Source organism: Pimephales promelas, chromosome 2 (assembly GCF_988280905.1).
Source record: "Pimephales promelas chromosome 2, fPimPro1.hap1.1, whole genome shotgun sequence".
Classification (NCBI taxonomy): domain Eukaryota; kingdom Metazoa; phylum Chordata; class Actinopteri; order Cypriniformes; family Leuciscidae; genus Pimephales; species Pimephales promelas.
In genome coordinates this window covers 34426495-34442740 of record NC_142770.1, presented here as the reverse complement: position 1 = coordinate 34442740, position 16246 = coordinate 34426495, and the positions used below count along the sequence as shown (strand labels likewise).

The 16246-nt window shown below is 39.6% G+C and overlaps 2 protein-coding genes across 3 annotated transcripts in view; one reads left to right on the top strand and one right to left on the bottom strand.

Moving 5' to 3' along the window:
* The window catches only part of LOC120475522 (ribonuclease inhibitor-like), a 457326-nt gene that overhangs the window by 251205 nt on the left and 189875 nt on the right, over positions 1-16246 (top strand). The window lies entirely within an intron of this gene.
* Positions 7431-8354, bottom strand: LOC148997250 (uncharacterized). Its single transcript, XM_089132937.1, has 2 exons — positions 7631-8354; positions 7431-7531 (listed from the first exon to the last, which is right to left on the bottom strand). The coding sequence occupies exons 1-2, from the start codon at positions 8352-8354 to the stop codon at positions 7431-7433; spliced, it is 825 nt and encodes a 274-aa protein (XP_088989063.1).

Genomic DNA, 16246 nt, shown 5'->3' with positions numbered 1-16246 from the left:
TTACATTGTCGATCTGAACAAACCAAAACCAATCACACCAGATGACAAACATGACAGTGATGACGAACTGACTGCAGTGATAATTGACATCCCTAAAGAAAGCAGTCAAATCCCCAACATTCCACAAGAAAACACTGAGACTCCCAACATGCCACAAAAAAACACTAAAACAACGAACATCCCAAAAGAAAATGTTGAAACACCCAACATGCAGAAGAACAAAACAAAAAAACACAAAGCAATCTAAATTCCCCACCACACACACACACACACACACACACACATACTGGTATATATGGTTTATAAGGACAGCATGTAACCACTGTGGTTTAGAGGGACACACATTTCTTAACAGTTCACAAATTAAACAGACATACTAAGCAATGTTAAATGGTCTCTTTAAGATACATCACACTTAAAAATGTTGTTCTAACAATAAAATCATGGAAAATAGCATGCTTGATTTAGTATGGTTTACGAGGACAGCATGTAACCACTGTGGTTTAGAGGGACACACATTTCCTAACAGTTTACAAATTAAAGAGACATACTGTACTAAGCAATGTTAAATGGTCTCTTTAAGAAACATCTCACTTAACAGTATTGTTCTAACCATAAAATCATGGAAAATAACACCTTGTCAACTGAATTGTTAGGACATCCAGATTTATAGTAGGTTTGTTAGGACATCCAGATTTTTTTTGATTTTTTTATAAAACATATACACACACATTAAGCAAAGACGACACATTATCTTTAGGAAGAGTAGGTTTTATTTTAGCCTACTCTGCATTTTCACAGCTAGAACATTTTGGCATGATTTAGAACAGTATGATTTCTCCATTAGTTCAGTTTATTTAGGTATATATGAACATGCCAATCACACTTGGATACATACAGATCTGAAAACACTGTTAAAAATTTGGTTGGTGCTGCAAATGTGCAAATATGCTGACATGCAATGAATTGTGTATGACAAAGCAATGAGTTGTCATTACAGCAGTAAAAGCAGAGAATTTTGACTATGCTCTACTTTATATTTTGAATATAAATGTAAATACATTTTTTTATATAAAATTTTTATTTAAGATATTTCTTACCATTTTTCCTATTATATTTCCTTTGTTGAGGGAATAATCTATTTCTTGTGCCACAAGTTAAATGTGTGAACAACCTGTGAGACCATAGCAACCAGAAATGATCAGATATGTATAAGCCTATATTTATTTTTAATTAAGAATGACAAAATAAGGACGGACTCAAGAAATTATTGTGTTAATATATGGCCTAATACATTGAGCACAATGTTGCCTATAAACAACTTTCAAATGAAGTTTGTTATTTCAATAAATAACAAAATATGTAAGAACATAAAATAATATAAATATATTTATCATTCTCTCTATGTCGTTCTCTCAACATAGGATCTCAAACGACATAAAATATGTCGTTCTCTCAACATAGGATCTCGTACTAAGTAAGAATCTCTCGAGGTCACAACATAGGTTCTCATGAGTTTATATGTCATGGACATAAAACTATGTGAACCGAACATGCCCCATCCTGGTGTAACTAGTTCCCACCAGTGATGCGCGGGTTGATCCGAAATGAGCGGGTGCCTGCGGTCACCCGCGGTTACCCGCAGTTACGGGTCATCCAAAAATGTTTTTAATGATATTCGGGTCGCGGTCGGTCGGGTCGTTTGAAAAAAGATGCCAATTAAACATTTGTATTAGTACTAGACACAATTTTTGATTAAATATACAGCCCTACACATTATTGGCTGCAATAACTGGCACGAAGATTACACACAAGCTCAGTCTAAACAGTTCTCGGTTCTATACGATTCGAGAACCGCTGTCCCTGTGTGTTCGGTAGTACGCAGTATCAGCTGCTCGTGCTCATCACTTCTCTCAACAGTGGCACCAACATGTCTCGGTTCAGTGAACTGTTGGAGTTACTGGAATAAAATATAATTCAGGATATTGATTTATTTCGATTCGGAGGCGACTGTCAGGCATGTTTGAAAGTAAGTAACTAACTTGTGGATCAGCACTGACGCAAGACGCGAACTGTTTCGAACGATTCAGTTCGATTTAGTGTAGGTTCGACCGGTTCACTAAAAAGAACCGGTTCAACAGAATGATTCGTTCACGAACCGGCCATGTCTATGATCACTGCAGTCTGCAGAGATGGAGGCGGCAAGAGAAAAGGTGAAGACTGGGGAGTGGAAGCTGCGCAAATACACAAATAGAAAGAGTAAAAGTGTGGGAGACATTTGCTGAAATAATGAAAGATGATGACCAAAGTGCTGGCTTTGCCTTTGTTATGTGTAGGCCTACGTCTTCTTGCGATGCTGTGTTGTTACACGTCTATGGCCCAATAACGCTCCGATGAGCATTTACTACTTTTAAAAAATGCGGTCAGGAAGCGGGTCGGGTACAATATTTTTTAACTTTTTTTTGCGGTCCGAGTTGCGGGCGGGTAGTTGAAAACGTCGGTCGGTTGCGGTTTGTTTATACATTGACCCGCGCATCACTGGTTCCCACTGTAGACTATAGCTTGTTTGTAAACTTACAACCTGTCAAATACCTCAGGCACTGAATGTTAAGAGTTAACGGATATATATTTACCTATTTTCACACTAGATTTTCACACTTCTTTCATTAGATATATTTATTAACTTAGCACAAAAACTACATAGAACAATAATTTAATAGGGAATAAGGAATATAATAATAAAATAAACAGCTTGAAAAGAAGATGGATAGAATGAACTCATGTCCATGTTTCTTGTAAGCAAGGGAAGCAGTTTGAATAAAAGAATAGAAGACAGATTGAATAAACTCATGTACATATCTGTTTCTTGTAAGCTAGGGAAGTAGTTTGAATAGAATAATAGAAGACAGATAGAATAAACTCATGTTCATATCTGTTTCTTGCAAGTTAGGGAAGGAGTTTGATTTGACTGTCACTTACTGAATTGTGACAGATAGAAGACAGATAGAATAAACTAATGTACATATTTGTTTCTTGTAAGCTAGGGAAGCAGTTTGAATAGAAGAAAATAATAAAGACAGATAGAATATACTCATGTACATATTTGCTTCTTGTAAGCTTTGAAAGCAGTTCTATTCTATCTGTCACAAATTCAATTCAATAAATGACAGTCGAATCAAAGACAGATAGATAAGCTCATGTACATATTTGTTTTTTTGTAAGTTAGGGAAGGAGTTTGATTATAAGAATAGAATAGAAGACAGAGATAATAAACTCATGTTCATATCAGTTTCTTGTAAGCTCAGGAAGCAGTTCTATTCTGTCACAATTCAATAAGTGACAGTCGAATCAAAGACAGATAGAATAAACTCATTTACATATTTGTTTCTTGTAAACTCAGGAAGCAGTTCTATTATACCTGTCACAATTCAGTAAGTAACAGTCAAATGAAAGACGGATAGATAAAACTCATGTACATTTCTGTTTCTTGTAAGCTAGGGAAGCAGTTTGAATAGAAGAATAGAAGACAGATAGAATAAACTCATGTACATGTTTGTTTCTTGCAAGTTAGGGAAGCAGTTTGATTCGACTGTCACTTACTGAATTGTGACAGATAGAAGACAGATAGAATAAACTCATGTACATATTTGTTTCTTGTAAGCTAGGAAAGCAGTTTGAATAGAAGAATTGGATAGAACACAGATAGAATAAACTCATGTACATCTTTGCTTCTTGTAAGTTGTGCCCTTGTTCCGGACAAAGTCTCTTATGTTTTGGCTTGTCCGTGAAGCAAGAATGGGGTGGACTGCCTTCTTGCAAGCCTCACATTCAGCCAAAGTAGCCAGCTTCCCTTTTGTGATGTGGTTTCCAAAGAATTTCATTACAGATTTAACCTCTGAAGCGGTCCATGATCTTTTTACATAGGCCCTTTTTTTCTTCGGTCTGTCAAGCTCTATTAGAAATGTATAAGATGGTTAGTACAACAAAGTACGCAAGTACAACATAGTTAAATCCACTGTTTATAAGAAAGAAATGAATGCCAAAGTAATGGAAAGTTGAAACAAAACCCGACATACCTTTAACTTTCGTGGATGAAGTAGCATCTCGCACATTTTCACCTTTAAAGGTGCCATCTAACATCATAAATCAAATCCTACTCCATATTCCATAACAGATGGGGGCAGTATACCTCCAAAAAATGACTTGTGCTCCTACCATCGCGCATGTTATTCAAATCATTTGACATGATAGTAAAAGGTTGGAAGACCGCAGTTTCACGTGGAACATTTGGAGATTTTTAGAGATCAGAGACTCAATGAACTAAACACTAGAGTGAACTAAACTAAACACTATGAATCTCAACACTAAATGATGAAGACCGCCTCATAGATCTCAAAAACAAGCTGGTGCATTTCGACGGTATGGGAAAATAAAAGCTTGGGCAATTATTTGAAGTTTATGGTATTCGTTTTGTTCATATTACACTTTTATTGTTAGTGAATTAATTTGACAGACAGCATTCGCTGATGTTGATCAAGCTAGCGCCGTGAATTCACCGTGAGACACACGCAATTGACACTTAGCAAGCAGGTTAGTTAAGCTCTCAGATTCTGTCAATTATATTACGCAATTCAAAGAATAAATACCGTTTTGGCGCTTGTACATGTTACACTACAGATCCCTAGCGCACGTGAACCGATCGTCTCTACTAGCTGGAAAAAGAACACGAACACTGGTGAAAGATACAGATATGCATTCCTCATGCATAATGTCGACCAATCATTTTTTGAACTCTTCCCTGAACTGAAATGTAGTAATTGGCTGTATTTCCACACGACTGACATCAGGTTCAAGTACACACAAGCCGGCGCGAGCGCGACTCACTCGTCTATTGCAGTTTGGCTGGTGCTAACGTTGCCCGTCCGCATACCGCCTCCCATGGCCGGAACTGGTATTACGATACCTGCCGGGCCGGGGCTAGTAATTTAGCATGCTAATTCAGGTTAATATCTCGGCAGCACTATAACTTGTCAGTTTTTTAATGACATCTTTGCACTTATTTCTTCTCATTCTTTTGATGCGTGTAGCTCATTTTTCGTATATTGTTACCTCAATTATTACATATGCCACCTTTAAAAAGATAAAAAAAGTTTAAAAACTGTTTTTCATGGCATATTTACCTAATTTCTTTGCATATGAAATCACATCACCTTTTGTTTCCCTCTCAAAAATCAGTTGCATGGTGCAAAAACATACTACACTTTTATGCGTAGATCACTTTAAAGGCACAGTGTGTAAGTTGTGCCACTACAGGTCACTTATTCAAAAAGATAAAAGGGTTAGTTTGATGATGCAATGAATGATTATGGAATCTTATTCAATAGGGACCAGAGACGTGAGGACAGAGACTTGGGGTTTCCACAGAGAGGAGAGGTGAGGGGACCAGTGATGACACTGTAGTTCCAAGACATTTCTGGAGTTCCCTTATGGTGGTGGGAATGAGCCAGTTACGGATATTATCCACCTTCCTCTCATCTATGGTGGTGCCTTGTTAATTAATGATGTACCAGAGGAACTGGATCTCTGACTGAATCGAACTGGCACGTCTCTGCTTTCAAGAATAATTGGTCCAAGCTCCGGGAATAGATGATGTTGAAGTAGACCAGTACAAACCACTAGAGGAAATCCTGAACATGGAGTGGCTTTTACTGTGGGCTTGATACTACTTTTCATTGAAGGTCTTCCATAGGCAGAGTTTCATAGGCAATGAAACAGAGCCAAAGTTTTTTGTACAAAACTCACCAAGGGTCGTGGTGGACGTATGAGGCATGCAAGATTGACATGTCCAGCAGCACCGCAGCGTAGGCAGAGATGCTGGGTCAGCCAGCACTGTCACTCAGGCATAAACAGATGAGTGGATTGAATCTGCAGGGGTTCTGTTTCTAAAAGACTGACTTACTCTGGCTGGCATGGAGAGAAGGATTACTGACACTGGTTGGTCTCCAAACACCCCTGCATGCCATGGAAGACTCTGCTTGTGTGCTTGGTGAATTGTTTTAGACCAATGGAATCATCATATGCAGCCTCAGAGGAATCCATTGCATTCCGCCACCAGACCAGAGTAAGTCACTGGGTTCGCCATGGGACTGGCCACAACAGGTGAGGGAGAAGGAACAGGTGCAGTGATTGGTGTGGTGGTGATTGGATTAGACATCACTCAGCATAATGAATCCACGATTTCTTGAATAGGATCAGGTGCAGGAGTCCTCATGATTGTTGTATCCTGTCTTCTGTCAGGAAACGGACTCCGGGAAACAGTTGAGTAAACTCTTATTAATGAGTGGCAGTAATAAGTTCCAATAACTAAGGGAGCTTGTATGTCAACAACCAGTTTGTGACTGGAGAAGAAAGTGCAGACAGGTAAGCTGCAACACACACCACTTTCGCTGACATAACTTGTCGACTCACAAATTTTTCCTTTTGTTGCAGTGGTATCCAGGAAGCGAACCAGGAGACACCAGGAGATTGACTGGGAGGGTAGGTAACACAGGTAAGTAGCTCATCGGAACGTCAGGAAAGTCCTAGTCACAATCGAGACCTGACAAGGACCGTGTCTGCTGTCAGCTTATACGGAGCATGGTGATTCTGTGACACTTTACACATTATGCTTGACATAGTGATGCAAGTAATCGGGTGTGAAAAATATTACATGCAAGACCGGAGAGAAGTTTTCTCTGCAGGGTGTCTCAACTGACAATGAGAAAGAGGGCAAAAAGCTCATATATGTTGGGAGTACTCCAAGTTACAAGGAGCCAGTTAGGGTGGTTCAGGCATTGGTTAGGATGCCTCCTGGATGGATTCCAGAGGACTCGCTCCAGGCATTTCTAACTGGAAAAGGACTATTGGTAAGACCAAGAACATGCTTGAGGGATTTTATCTTTCTGCAAGCCTCGGGATACCTTAGGTTCCCACAGTAGGAGCTGGAGAAAGTGGCTGGGGAAAGGAAAGTATGGAAAGCCCTACTTGACCTGCTGCCACCGTGGACTGGTTCAGGGTAAGTTGAGGAAAATGGTTGGATGAATGGTAGCAAGGTGACATTAATAAAATGTTGATTTCTCATCCAAAACAGTTTTAGTTGATGCTTAAAGTTATGTTTGACCAGCAGTAATAGACATTTTTGTCCAGTGTCCCATCCTGCTCCCCGAGAGTCACTGTTCTGCAGTTAGCTCCAACCCCAATTAAACACATCTGCTTTATATTTTAACCAGGATATAAAATATATTGTCCAGCTATGGTCTTTGCCTTCCCTCACATACCCTTGCGTTCTCCCCTTCACACTTTGAAAACCCTTTTTTGACTGCATTAAGATCCATCACACAAACAGAATGATAAAATTAATCATCATACATACACGTTTACACAAATATTTATTAAATACCATTACTGATTGAGTTGAGCTCCAGAGGTCTGGCTCCATTGGAGTCTTCATCGCTGTCAATGTCCTGGTCGTCATCTTCGTCGTCTGTAAAATCTTAGAAAACACACTGGAAAAATAAGCTTAACATTGACCCTTCCATGTTAGTTAGTACTCATTACTTAATTGATTAACAACAATTAATAGTAACTGTACCTTGGATTTCATCAAGAGATTTTCCTTTTAATTCTGTCAGCTTTCCCTTTTCAAGGGCTAGAAGCAGTTTTGAAATTTTGGTCACTTGGATGGTTGCCTCAGGTAGTCTGTAATATTCTCTATGCACATTAATATTGTGGCCTAAAAAGTCTGCTAGTTGGTCCAGTTCATTATTTTTTAAATTAAGAATTTGGGAGGTTGTTGCAACTTGTTTCCTCAGTTGTGTCGATCTCAAGTACTCTGGGTGAGTTGCACCACACTCAGCAGCAAACCTCTTGAGACAGTCGTGACCTCTGTAGTGGCTAGAGCACTTTGGAATGGCAAAGAGGAATTCATTTTCTTGCAGTACTCCACATTGTGCCCGCTTCTCATTCAGCAGTTCCAGAGCTTTTGTGATGTCTGGATTGAGTAAAACGGCAACTCTTCGTCCTCTTTTTCCTTTCAGCTCAACTCGTGTAAAATATTTGCACAAGCTCTTCTCATAAGCTGATAGACCCAGCTCGTCAGATGTGTGCGAGTCATCTCTTTGGAGGAAATGTTTTAAAGGCATCTTGGAGACCTCTCCAACCCGTCGTCTGTTGAACAGAATGATCCTTGTCAGTGTTAGCTTGGTGAGACGTGCATAGTTGTCATCTGAGGTCTTTTGGCTAAGTTCCCGGAAGGCCGATTCTGCACTTCTTTGTAGATAGTCATTAAGTTTTTCGATGTCTTGAGTGAGTGGCATTTTGGTCGGTTTGTTGTATTTCAAATCATTAATGGTGCTTAACGCTGTGTGAGATATAAATTCTGACCACTTTGATTTGTACAGTTTCTGAAATCCTTCTGCACTGCTTGCCAACTCTGTGTTTCCAGCAATAAGAGCATGGCATTGGATAATTTCACTTACTTTTAAGAGGTTGTATATTATTTATGTTGTGTTGTTTTGAAGATATAATATGTGATGTGTAAGTTTATGTCGATGTAGAATGTATGTTAGATGTTGCTAACATACACTGTTACGGAAGAAAAAATTCAGACTCGTCTGACAATAAAGTATAAAGTAAAGTAAATTAATAACATTTATTTTCTGACCGTTGTAGAATTGAGGACTCTCTGCTGAACATAGAGAAAAAACACCGGATTGGGAGAAGATGGCAAGAATCCGATTCAGACTTCCAGTCTACCCTTAAAAATGTGGACTGTGAGCTCAGAGGGCAACTAATCTTCAAAGCTAGAACTGAATCAAGGGAGAGAGCAGTCCTCCTCCATCTGAAAAGAAAATATCCAGGTAAAGTGCTGTGGATACGTAGATACATTCAGATATTGCGTTCAACTTTGAAAAGGACCATAATACAAACTAATAAATACATTTCTCTGCATGTGTGTTTCCTAACTTTGCTACAGACGGGCAGGGCATTGCCATTAGACTTTCCAAGCAGATTGCCAGTTCTAACAAGAGACTGAGGCAGGCAATAAATGAATACAACCGGATTCAGTGGCCACCGCAGAGGAGCATCTTCCCCACAATAATTGATTTTCAGGAAGCATGCGATCCCTCTTGGCAAGTCTACTTCTGCTTTGATGACACTGTAAGTATAATAACCACTGTAAGTATAGACCATTTTACAAGATGTAAACAACACTGGTCCAGAAGCACTTCCTGTTTCAGTTTGTAACCGTTTTCTTTATTTCACATGTAAAGAAAACATCTTAAAGATGTTTGTTTAACTTTTTGATTCAGTTTTAAATGTTCTGTTGGTTGTATTTTATCCCAGCTTTTATGTAGTGTTAAAAAACTGAAACAGGAAGTGCTTCTGGACCAGTGTTGTTTACATCTTGTGAAATGGTCTATATATAACCACACAGCAGTCACTCTAGAAACAATCTGACAACCACTTACCAACCCCAACTACCTGCCAATCAGTTTTGAAAGCACCTGGTAACATGACATAGCTTTTTTAAATTTATTTTCTCTTTCAGATTGAAGACGATAATGTTTCGAGGAGTCTTAAACGGCGAGCAATTGATGCCATAAATATGAAGACTCGAGCAACTGAGGAAAAGGGCATGCTGTACCAGGAAATGAGAAATATTACTGAACACCTCCATCAGCAGCATGCCTTTCTTTGCTCTGCCATTAAAGACACAGATCAGCCTGGTGCAAAAGCTGCTCTCACCCAAAGACTCCATCAGGTGGAAAGAAAACGTCATCAAGCAACTGTGATGTTTCACACAAATGTACAAGACATTGTCCCTGTAGACAACCCCTACTTGTGTCAGGCCCTCCCCATGTCAAGCATAGAGACTCTAGTGTACAATGAGGATGGTGATGATGATAATGAGGATGACACTGAGGATGACCATGATAACTAGGAATGGTACTGGTATGACAGGACAGGGCCTGTATTTACAAAGCTCACAAAGATGTGTTTTACTAGGTCTGATCTATTTTAAAGCTTAGGTACTGTATTTAAGCACATATCGACACTAGTATGCGAGTACAAAATTGTGTGTTTACCACTTGTGATATTACGTATTCATTGTAATGTACAAATGTGGTCATGTGTGAGAGTTTGTTTTCATGAGTTGAAATGACAATAAATTTATTGAAATGACAAAGTATTGAATCTTGAATCCTCTGTATCAACTTTAAGTTTGTCAAAAATAAAAGGGAACATACAGATGTAGTGACTCTACAATACACCTTTCTCATAATGAGTTAGCCATGTTTTCAACCATTGTCATAGCACTTATTCAAAGCACACATAAATTAAATAAAAAGTAACTTGCTTAATAAAATGACACAGAATGATTTTACAGTCAGAATCAACATAATCTTCTAACATAACGGTGCAGTAGGTTCTTTTCTTCTTCCAATGGACTGCTTTATTTTCACAATCTTCGTTCAGTGAATTTAGGCCTACATAACATTTAGTTTTATCTTTTGTATTTAGTTGCTATGGTGGTTGCTAATTGACGCCGCTATAGCTGAAACCACGCATCTTGCATGACGTCCTTCCGCCCGAAATTATTTTATTAATAGACAATTTAAAAAATAATAATAAATTCAACATTTGACCACAGAAAAACACAACTTGATAACTCAACAAATACGATATGTTCGTGTTAAGGTTAACACTTTTAACAAATACTCCTTCGATTCTGAGAAGTGCATCCGACACGGAAGTGCATTGTGTTGTGGGCGGGCTTTACGGGTTCTCCTGTTTCGGCTAATATCTCTTAAATAAAACAACTTATTTACATTTTCTTAACGTAGATCATCTAGATGCAGTGTAAATAATCGTTTGGCTATACTATATATTTGATATATGCAGTAGATATATGTTTTTACAACCCTAATTTTCAACCCTAATTTGCAAACCAGAAAAACTACAACTGCAGTGCCGATTTGTATCAAGCTGCATTGTGTAGCTATAGGGAATTGTAGTTTTTAAAATATAAGTGTTTCTCTTGGAATGGGAGGTTGTAAATAGTTAGTTGAGAGTACAGTGAGGAGTTTAGGGGGATTGTAAACACATCTATGTAATCAGATTTTAAATGAAAATAATGTTTACATTTTTAAATAGGTTAAAATTATTTTTAACCATACTTGAAATTGTTCTAAATTGTTGTCTAGATTCACATGATAACTAAGGACAAGAGCTCTCTATAACAGTTGGTCCCATGTTGATAGCCCCTTTCATTGCTTAATTACAAGCGTTCAAACATGCACCAGGGTCATGTTTCAAAGGTCAGTATTTCAAAACAGGGGTCATGTAAAATCTTAATACTTACATATGTTACTCTCTAGGTCAAGACCTTTCTAACGATGTATTGGTTTAGCTCTACAACAAAGTTTTAAATTTCTCATTTCACATACACAAGCCATCCTGGGTATAGTTTTAGAGAGCACTGTGAGAGCTCAATAGGAGTTGCCTATATGAAGCTTTTTGTTTGTTTGTTTGTTTGTTTGTTACTCTGTAAACAGATTTACAACCTCACAACATAAGGAATATCGGGTACTGTACACACACACACACACACACACGCACACACACACACACACACACACACACACACACTGCATTTATGTTTGGGTTTGGGACACACATGGCTTATATACATATACTTTATATACATATACTTTACATTATATACTTTCTTTTTATGTTAATGATGTTATGATGGTTAAATACCATTAATGATAAGACCATCATCTACATGATGGGTAGTCATTTCCTCTTAGGCTACTTGTACACTATTATTAGGCCTATTGATAGTCAAATACAAGAGTAGCCTACATTGTAAATTGGCCCTTCCACCAAATAGGTGACATTTGCTTGCTGTATCTCTTCAAAATATAGCATCTTTTTCAACACATAATCTAATACTACACATATTTAACTTTTCTCAGACAACTTAAGTAATTACCAAGTGTCCAAGAAGAAGATGGATGCATGTTTTCTTAGTCCATGTTACCAAAACTCATGTGCCATTTGAAAAGCATGTCATTTTTATATATATATATATATATATATATATATATATATATATATATATATATATATATATATATTCACTTCAAGAAAGTTTTTTTTTTTTTTTTTTTTTTTTAAAGCAATGGTTGGTTATGTGTTCAAATTATTGCTATTTGTGACTAAAATATAATATCATAGTGACCGGCAGTACTTTGAATTGAAATGTAGTCTATCCATGGCAGACAACTCTAAACAGAAGTGGAACCCCCTTGCATAAACTGTCAATAAACTTTATTTCTCAGATCCAAGGAAACAATTAATATCTATATTATTATTTTGTAACATTTAAACACAGATAAAATACCCATCACATTTAATCTTAAATGTTAATCATTAAAAGAAAAGCATAACATGGTGAGTGTGAAAATACTTCCGAGGGGAACTACATCTTTCAAACTAGGTGGCTTCTTCGATACCAGCATCCATTATATATTTTTATTTAATTAATTGTATTATTGAGAGGTTCTTACTAAAACCAGGCCCTATTGAACTAATGATGAAACAGATTTATATATAAAAACAACATGTAGACTCAATTCAGTACAATAGAACTTTATTTGATCCCCACATGGCCCAGTTTAAAAGGGACCACATTGAAGGTGCCAACAAACGACAACAATAAAGACAAATTGGGGTGAATCAAAACAACAAAAAGATCAGCTTTAATACAGGTTCATCAAGTGTATTTTAATGAAAAAGGTGAAAGGCACTTAATGCATTTTAAAATGCACATATATGTATGTATGTATGTATTATGTGAGTGTGTGTATATATTTGTAGGGATGGGTTGGGGGCCGTCAACACAGTAACAATAACTACTACTAGATACATTTTGAATGCACTAAATGAAGTTTTGTTAATAACTAAGTTCGGGAGGAGCACGTTCAGATAATTAACACGAGTGGACGGCAATCAGCAACCAATGATAAGAGGGTATATATAGACTCAGCAGTCTTACCTCGATCCATTGGCAGTTTGCAGCATTTGGCCATGTCCGAATCTAGCTCTTCCTGTTTTCGATAGAGAATCTTTCGTCCAGAATTAGGAATCTTTTCCGCAACCCGGTATCATCCCATGGGCGTCAGGCCAAACAAACGGGTCATCGCCACCCCGGGCGAAACATCCGCAATCTACTTCCGCGGTATCTTTAAACCGGACCATTCAATAATTCCTGCCATAGAGATATGGACAAGGCAATGCTGCCATCTTAACGCAAAGGAATGGACATTCCTCCAGCGTCGGCCGTCGCAACAGGCAGTAAGTAAGTTAAGCCACGCTGCAGATCCAGTCCCGGCTGATCCACACTCTCAAACATCTGCCGGGTCAACTCTGTGAGTGTTTAGCTGAAAACTTTCGCGTCCCTGATTGAACTTCGCATCGCTTCAATCGTTGAATGTCGAGCATTTACGCTATCCGAATACTAATTGTGATCGATATAAATAGTTTCTGTACAATGATTTGCGTTCCTTAAACGCGATGCTTCTTTATGGCGTAAAACTCACACGTAAACAGTAGGGCTGGGAATCGATTCTAAAGAATTGATTCCTCGATCCCAAAAAGAATCGATTCCTCGATCCGAGGCGTTAGGAATATAGAGTCGATTCCAAAGCTAGGAATCGATTCCATTAACAGGAATCGACTCCTCTTTTAAGATTTCAGAAGTTCAGACCAATTCTAACCCGCAGCTTCACCATTTGGTTTACTAATCCAGAACGAACAAATCGGCAGGGAACCACCCTTAGAAATGACAAATAAATAAATGAGAAACAACGGAGCTTTTACACTAGGCTTGTTACGGTGAAATGCCATATATGGTTTGTATCCTGTGTTTGCAGCGGTCCGAGCGCATTTGTCCCCGACGCCCCCCGCAGCGTGGGTCCGGTTCCACACCCAATTTAATTCTATCGAACCTTGGTGCGTTCGCGTGCATCTTATGTCATTGCAAACGTGCACGGCGCTCGATGGAAAGCAGAACGTGGGTAAATATTGTGTATTTACTTATTTATTTTTAGTAAAATTGCTTCTACTATGCGCAGTTAAGTGAACAATACAGGTTTATTGTACGTGTGTCGCATAAGGTGGTTTTCTGCTGCTTGCAAACGGACCCGTAAGAATACAGTGGATTTACAAATATGTTGCTCTGATTCCACGTACAATGCTCGAATACACTGCAGGCTTACTCTCGCTCGTATCCAGGGTAATTCCTCAACACTATCATCCCTTACTCATTTAACTGAATACATCACAATAAGCTAAAACGCATGCACAGGATACCTTATTTCCTGAACAAGGGCGCACCCGAGTCCGTGCTGGGTAGTCAGTACTACCACCACCTCCTCCAGGTAGTCTCGGGTCCGGTACCCCAGTGCGCACCCGGTTCCCATAATGGCGTTCACATTAGCGATTTTTCATGCGAACCTTTCCCCGTTACGGACTTAACTGCCAGGGTGAAAGTTCCCTAAGCCATTTTGAAACGTTAATAAAGATGTGCATACTCCTGCAAAGATTAAATCGCCCCTCTTTTTCGCATCTTTGTTTGCGCTCAAGAAGATGATAATCGGCCAGCCAGGCCCCAATCTACTTCCCGCTCTTGCTCGGCTTCACACCACAGCTCATTTGCACAGGTACGTTTCTCCACTGCCCAGCAGTGACGTCTACTCTGCTCCCACTGAAGCTCTGTTTCTCCGGCTAATTTTCTATACTGCCCCAGCAGTGACGTCTCCTCTGCTCCCACTGGAGCTCTGTTTCTCTGGCTAATTTTTTCCACCGCCCCAGCAGTGACGTCTCCTCTGCTCCCAAAGGAGCTCCGTTTCTCTGACTAATTTTTCTACTCTGCCCCAGCAGTGGTGTCTCATCTGCTCCCACAGGAGCTCTGTTTCTCTGACTAATTTTTCTACTTTGCCCCAACAGTGATGTCTCATCTGCTCCCACAGAAGCTCTGTTTCTCTGACTAATTTTTCTACTTTGCCCCAACAGTGATTTCTCATCTGCTCCCACAGGAGCTCTGTTTCTCTGACTAATTTTTCTACTCTGCCCCAGCAGTGATGTCTACTCTGCTCCCACAGGAGCTCTGTTTCTCTGACTAATTTTTCTACTCTGCCCCAGCAGTGATGTCTACTCTGCTCCCACAGGAGCTCCGTTTCTCTGGCTAATCTTTTCTACTCTGCCCCAGCAGTGATGTCTACTCTGCTCCCACAGGAGCCGTGTTTCTTTCGGCTAATTTTTCTACTCTGCCCCAGCAGTGATGTCTCATCTGCTCCCACTGAAGCTCTGTTTCTCCGGCTAATTTTCTATACTGCCCCAGCAGTGACGTATCCTCTGCTCCCACTGGAGCTCTGTTTCTCTGGCTAATTTTCTCCACCGCCCCAGCAGTGATGTCTCCTCTGCCCCCACAGGAGCTCTGTTTCTCTGGCCAATCTTTTATACTCTGCCCCAGCAGTGATGTCTCATCTGCTCCCACAAGAGCCGTGTTTCTTTCGGCTAATTTTCTACTCTGCCCCAGCAGTGATGTCTCATCTGCTCCCACAGGAGCTCTGTTTCTCTGGCTAATCTTTTCTACTCTGCCCCAGCAGTGATGTCTACTCTGCTCCCACAGGAGCACCGTTTCTCTGGCCAATCTTTTATACTCTGCCCCAGCAGTGATGTCTCATCTGCTCCCACAAGACCCGCGTTTTTTTTCCGGCTAATTTTCTACTCTGCCCCAGCAGTGATGTCTCATCTGCTCCCACAGGAGCTCTGTTTCTCTGGCTAATCTTTTCTACTCTGCCCCAGCAGTGATGTCTACTCTGCTCCCACAGGAGCCGTGTTTCTTTCGGCTAATTTTTCTACTCTACCCCAGCAGTGACGTCTCATCTGCTCCCACTGAAGCTCTGTTTCTCTGGCTAATTTTTCTACTCTGCCCCAGCAGTGATGTCTCATCTGCTCCCACAGGAGCTCTGTTTCTCTGGCTAATTTTTCTACTCGGCCCCAGCAGTGATGTCTCATCTGCTCCTACAGGAGCTCTGTTTCTCTGAATAATTCTCATATGAGCTCTGTTTCTCTGGCTATTTTTTCTACACTGACACAGCAGTGATGTCTACTCTGCTCCCACTGGAGCTCT